This window comes from Mastigoproctus giganteus, chromosome 7 (genome assembly GCF_048544385.1).
Source record: "Mastigoproctus giganteus isolate SK-2022 chromosome 7, ASM4854438v1, whole genome shotgun sequence".
In the NCBI taxonomy this organism is placed as follows: Eukaryota; Metazoa; Arthropoda; class Arachnida; order Uropygi; family Thelyphonidae; genus Mastigoproctus; species Mastigoproctus giganteus.
Window position 1 is genome coordinate 170,222,804 of NC_143581.1, and position 6,720 is coordinate 170,229,523.

The 6,720-nt window shown below is 38.5% G+C and overlaps 1 protein-coding gene across 2 annotated transcripts in view; it reads left to right on the top strand.

Annotated features, from left to right (window-relative positions):
* Positions 1 to 3,797, top strand: part of LOC150083328 (HAUS augmin-like complex subunit 1) — a 188,490-nt gene extending 184,693 nt beyond the window's left edge. For both annotated transcript variants that reach the window (XM_090377185.1, XM_090377186.1), the window contains one exon: positions 3,653 to 3,797. In XM_090377185.1, the coding sequence (XP_090233311.1) occupies positions 3,653 to 3,760 (108 nt within the window). In that variant the 3' untranslated portion in view covers positions 3,761 to 3,797. The remainder of the gene's footprint in view (positions 1 to 3,652) is intronic.
* Positions 3,798 to 6,720: the final 2,923 nt, after the last annotated feature.

Genomic DNA, 6,720 nt, shown 5'->3' on the forward strand with positions numbered 1-6,720 from the left:
GGTTTGCACTTAAATCCCACCTGGATGAGACGATCCAGGTCAGTAAGAGAAGAGAATGGAAACACATTAAGTGATGATTCAGAGAACCAGGCTGGAACTTTATATGTGACTGGGAGCTGGTTGTTGAGAGGAACAAAAGGATGCTCTTACTGAGAAAGGCTTCAGTTTGGCAAATTGCAACATCTGGAAGCTAAGTGCCTGCAAGGTGTGATTGAGGTGTTTAAGGCTTTGAATGGATTGAGCAAGCTCAGTGCTGATAGGATTCTGCTCCTTGCTGAGACCAACACGAGGTGGTATAAATTCCGATTGAGGAAGCCTGGTTACAGAAACAATGTGTGGAAGTTTACCTGTAGTCATGTTGACATGTATTTTTGTAAATGGTGGCACCTAGAACATCTGTTCAACTCCACCTCGTATCTCTGTGAAGAACAGTATCACTACAAATGGGTCAGATATATGTGTGATGGAGGTTTGTGTGTATTATGTGTATGTTCTGTTGTTGTGTCTGGATGATTCTGGGTCCACCACGGGAAGGTGGGCCAGTCCCAGTAATGCACGTACTGTCTCAAAAGAGACTCTGGCCACCTGATGTTGCCAGCAGGTAGGCCAGGATCCTCTGGGGGCCCATTCCAGAGGGGCAGACAAAATAGAAAAAAAAACAAAAAAAAAAAACCCACCTGTGGTGCAGGTTATGGGAAGTAAATTAATAAAATAAAATAATAGTAAATAAAAAATAATAAAAAAATAAATAAAAAATTTTGTGAGTTAAAAATAATAATAATTAAAAAAAAATAGTAATAATAAAAATAAGTCTGGAGTGGCTGACTCCAAACAGAATGCAAGGAGGGAAAAAAAAAACAACCCCATTGTCTAATCCATATCAGGCCCAATGCCAGGGGTGTTGACCACTCTATATGATCTCCTTCAAGCAAAGACTTCCGTAGCAAAGTTGTGAAGAGCAGATAAACGTTCAGAGGTTAGGAGTAACTGGTCTAATTGATTTTCAGATATTGGGATGGCGTTCACTAAACCTTGCCTCAAATCTTCATACAGAATATAGTCAAAAAGGAGGTGTCTCCAGTTTTCCTTGGCTCCACAGTAGTACAGGTCAGTCGTGCAGAGGCCTAGTTGATGCAGTTTTTCATTAAGAGAACCATGTCCAGTAACTAAGAAGGAAGTCTCCATGGTGAGAGAAAGCCAAGATTGGACAGAATTAGAGGATGTAAAGGTGACATCAGGAAGGAATCTTCTAGTAACCACCCCAACCTGGGATGTGTCCCAGCGGGTCTGCCAGATGTTCACTAACTCGTTGTAGCATCTGGCTTCCTCAGCTTTTGGATCAGTATCTAGATCAAGCTCAATGTCAAGGAACTTGGTGGGGATGTTGTTTTTAATTCTAAATACTAGTCCTCTGTAAGTGGCATACAAATCCAGAGGAAGAGTTCCAGCTATGACCTGGATGGCTGCTGTAGATACTGTTCTGCAAACTCTAAGGGTAGCCAGTAGCATTGTACGTTGGATGGAACTCGATCTGTCTCTCATCTTTGACCAAACCAACTCAGTGAAACCAGGCACCGGCTGCATATGTGACGATTGGCAGGAAGACTGCTTTATAGTAGAGATGAAGCGTCCTCTTGGAAAGGCCCCAGTCATTCCTGGAGATACGAATAATGGAGCCAGAGAGCTTCTTGACTTTTGATCTGAGATGGATAAGGTGTGGCAGGAAGCTCAGTTTGTGGTCAGTTAACACTCCGAGAATGGTAGCTTCAGTAACTATGGGTAGCCGGATTCCAGAGATTTTAACCTGTGGTGGACGCCTGAAGTCTAGCTTGTGCTTAAAGAGCATCATTTTGGTTTTACTTGGGTTAATGCAGAGTTTTTTTCAATGCTGCCCAGGAGGAGAGATCAGACAGGACCAGATTGGCATTATGTTCAATGGCACTCCTAGATTTTCCAGACAACAATCGTAAGGTCATCGGCAAAGGCTACAACTTTGGTGTTCTCAAAGGAACAGGAGAGCCAATTCTGTAGAACCATATTCCACACCACAGGTCCCAAAGCCGACCCCTGGGGGCATTCCCGAGAGATGGCCTGAGGACATGTTGATACAGGCACGGGTTGAGGTCCCGGGCACAGAAGAAAATATTGGGCCCCTTAAAAAAAATTTAATTTGTAGCCTGCCAATGAAAAGAACAATATAAAATTTAACAGTCTGAATGATTAGAATACTAGAGAAGAGATTTTTCGTTATAGTGCAATAAATTAATGATTAATTAAAATTCAAAAATTATTCATAAACTATGAAAATCCAGCCGCTGATGTAACAACAGGAATTAATTTTATCTTAATATAATTTCAACGATATACGCAAATATGCGTATATTGTAAGTCTGCACTGCAGGAGAACCTTTGTAAGTACAAAGTAGTAAATACGATTCTATTGCTCCGATGAGTGGTAGTGCAGCTGCGCGGGCTTATGCAGCGTAGTATGTGTATAGTATGCAGCGTAGTAATGAAATAATGAAAATAAGCGAATATAAACATACTATCAGGTTTTACCACCGATTGTAAACTTGTACATAATTAAAATTGCACATATGAAACCAAACTTGGTGTCATTAGAAAAAAGTGTAAAGTTGGGGTTTTGGGGAGCCCTTCAGAAGTTGGGGTCCAGGGCGCGTGCCCGGTGTGCCCGCCGTTAAATCCGCCTCTGTGTTGATACTTGGATTTTAGGATAACAGTTCTTTCAGAGAAGTAGCTAAGGAAAAGTTTATATAATTGATGGGAACAGGAGGCAGACCAGAGGCACTCCAAAGCTCTGTCCCACCAGACAGTGTCAAACGTTCCCTCAAAATCGACAAAGATCCTGTCAAGGATTACATTGGCTGAATCATACCAGTTGGAGGTTAGCCTGTACAGTGTTGAAAATTTCAGGGGTGAAGGTTTTATATACTAAACCCCAGGGGTTGGAATTCCCAGTTTCCTTGACAAAGCTCACCCAGGTTGCTTTCTTCCTGGCTGCTATGGCTTTAGTATAGTCATTTTTCTTTTGGATGTAGTCACTGTACAGCCGTTCAACTTCTGGGGATGGCCAGTCCCGCTGCCACTGGTAGTAGCGACATGCCCGCAGTGCCAATCTCTGAAGTCTGGTGTGATCGTTGGTCCACCAAGTGGAGACAATAGGTCGGAATATTTTCTTTTTGGCGGTAGTCAGTGGTTGGTTGATTGTTGGAACAAACTTTCTTTGTTGTGGAATGGATAGTTAAAAATGGGAAGTTTTTGTTTTTTTTCTGGCTGATGCTGTATAAGCTTGCTCTTACATCATTTGCCACTACTAATACTAATTCAGCACTAAGTAAAAAACTTTGAAAGAAATTTGTCAACTTCCAGATGTTAAGCATATAGAGTATTTTTTTTTTTTTTTTTTTTCAACCTGCAAGTCACAACCTACTAGTTGGCCCTGATGGATATTGAGATAGATCTCTTAAGGTTCTAAGATGATTTAAAATATTTTCGACATACTTATGTATTTTATTGATTATAGTATGTTAAAATTTTAATGATTAATCTGTTATTTTGTATAACTTAAATTTTACAATGAGAAATAATTTTAACTTTTTAACTTGCTGCTTCTGTTTGTCTTTCTATATAGAATGAAGCTCTAGCTGCCATAAAGGTTGAAGAAGCAAAGCAAGAATTAGCAAGACTTGAAAAAGAAATTTTTCAAGATGTTACATTAATTCATACATTTTGCAATTAATTATCAACGATTCTCTTATAATGTATGTTTTACCAAAAAAAAAAAAAAAGAAGTTTTGTAGAAGCATTTTTTAAATTTTTATTTATTTTTAAATCTCATCATGTAAATTTATACAGCTGTGAAAAAGAGTTTCATTTTGAGTGTTAACATCACTCAAAAGACATTAGCCTGAAATCTGTAAAGTAGCATGTTTGGAATTTATCCTGCAAAAAGCATGTTTCTGCATAATAAAATGAACACCTGAATTTATTGAATATTATTAACAGATACTATACAGAAAAGCAACAAGTTAGTAGAGGCATATGATGCAAGAAAGCAAGCTTATGCACCATCAGCAAAAAAAAAAAAAAAAAAACCACCCTCCCATGCCATCCCTCCATTCATCCCAAATGCCTGCCCAGCTCAGCCTTAAATTTATTAGGCTATCAACTTCCACAACAAAAGATGGAAGTCTGTTCTACCAGTCAACTACCTGCTGGCTAAAGTCAAATTTCTGCACGTCTATTCTACAACTGTCTTTTCTCAATTTGAATCTGTTCCCCCTCAGGTTCTTAATCTGAGCAAGAGGAAGAATCCCATCAACATTCAGCTTGCTCATCCCATTCAAGGCCTTATACACCTCAATCAGATCACCTCACAGGTGCCTATTCTCCAGACACTGCACTTTGCAGAACTTAAGCCTTTCTTGATAAGAGCACCCCTTTGTTCCTCTCACCAATCTTGTTGCTCTTCTTTGTACTCATTCTAGCAACTCTACATCCTCCCTAAAATGAGGCCTCCAGACCTTTACACAGTACTCTAGGTATGGCCTGACCATTGCCTTGTATAACAGGATAATCACCTGCTAACAAAATTCCTATATATCATTGACAAGACTCCATGACCTGCCCTGACAGCCCATCTGCACTGCTCAGCAAACTTCATATTTGACTGCACAATTATCCCCCAGGTCTTTTTCACTTTCCTGAGTGTAGTACCATACAGTTGGTTCTCTTCTGTTATTGCTACCCATATGCAGTACTTTGCATTTGTCAATGATAAACTTCAGTTGCCACTTCTCATCCCATTTGCCCAACTTATCTAGATCCAGTTGGAGTAGCAGACTGCTTTTACTGTCGTTAACAACCCTGCCAACCTGATATACCGTCATCAATATCATTGATCAATATACAAAACAACAATGGGCCCAAAACCGAACCCTGGGAAACTCCACTAATGACATTTGACCACAAAGAGCAGTGTCTATTAATTACCACTCTCTGTCGTCTCCCACTTAACCATCCCTTTATTCATTGTAGAAACTTACCCTTAATGCCTTACCTCTCCAATTTGTTCGGCAGTCTTCCATGTGCAACAGTATCAAGCTTTCCTGAAATCCAAGTGTATGATATCAAAATTATTTTTGGCATTCAGTTCCTTTGTGACCACATTATAGTATCCAATCAAATTGGTCAGACAAGACCTCCCTTTAACAAACCCATGCTGTGTCTTAACTATTACTGCAGTCTTGTCTAGATGATCCTGCAATGCTTCTTTAACCAGTGATTCCATTATTTTCCCCGGAACACAAATTAAATTAACAGGTCTATAGCATCACCTTTAGAACTCCCTTTGTGAATTGGTGATACCTTTGCACACCTCCAGTCCATGAGGACCTCTCCTGAATACAAAGGAAGCTCTCGTAATTATGGCTGAGGGTTTGCTTACTTCCTTTGCTGCCTCCTTTAATATAACTGGATAGATCCCATCCACCTAAGATGCCTTTTTTATGTTTAACTTTAAGAATTTCTCCTCCACTTTGCTCTCGGTTATCACAAAATCACTTAGCTCCCCGTTTGTTTGTTAAACTTCTGGCACTCACCTCATTGAATAACTCTTCATGTGTGAATTTTGATGCAAAATACTCATTCAGTTTATCAGCTGCCTGAGCATATTCATCAATGTTAAGTGGTCCAATCTGATTCATCCTTTTCTTTCTAGAGTTTACATAAGTAAAGAACTCTTTGCTGTTTTTCTTTGCATCCTTTGACAAAGATTTCTTTTAATCTGCCTTTGTCTGCCTAACCTCCTTTGTGACTTTTATTACAGACTAGCTTATATCTGCCATAGGCTTCTGTGTCACTGGATACTCTATATGCATCCCATTAATTTTTCTTCTCTGCCATGAGCCTCATTAATTCATCTGACATCCATTTAGGCTTAAACCTTGAACAGTGTTTCTTAGTTGGAATGAAAAGCCTAGTAGCCTCCAAAATTAAGTCGCTGAAGGCTCCCCAATTAGAGAACAGTCGGTGGATTTTTGTAAAGGGATAAGCAAGATGCTGTATTTTTAATTTTTACCGTATTATTAATTAACATACTACATTGTGTTTCAGAGATATTAAATAGGTTTAGTAGCGTTCGTTAGCTTCTTATTTTGAATTTAACTAGAGATTTTTGGAAGTTATGACTCCCAGTTTTGGCACCAATGTTGTAGTCGATAAGAAATAGCGTAATGTTTTTAGCAAGAAAAAGCAAGACTTTAAAGAAATTTTTAAAGTTCTTACTTTAATTCATACACTTTATAATTGATAATCAATTTCTCTTATAATGTTTATAAAAATGAAAAGCAATTCTTCATAGGAGTATTTTTTAATTTATTTTTTAATTTATTTTTTAAATATCCCAAAAATGTAATATAGAACAGAAACAAAATCTGAGATAAAACACAGAATTCCAGAAAGAAACAACAGAAAACAATTTTACATTTGGTGTATAAAAGAAAAAAATAGGGAGGAAACATTGTCCAGTTCACATCATTTAACAGCAAAATTACAAGAGTGAGTAGCATATCCACCAACTTTCAGTTTACAGGGATGTGGGAAGATGTATTAGGAGAAAAATCCTTTCTATAATGCTTAAGTTTTCTGTATAAGACGGTTATAAGATTGCAACTGGAATACAGTGTCCAAGTATGGAGA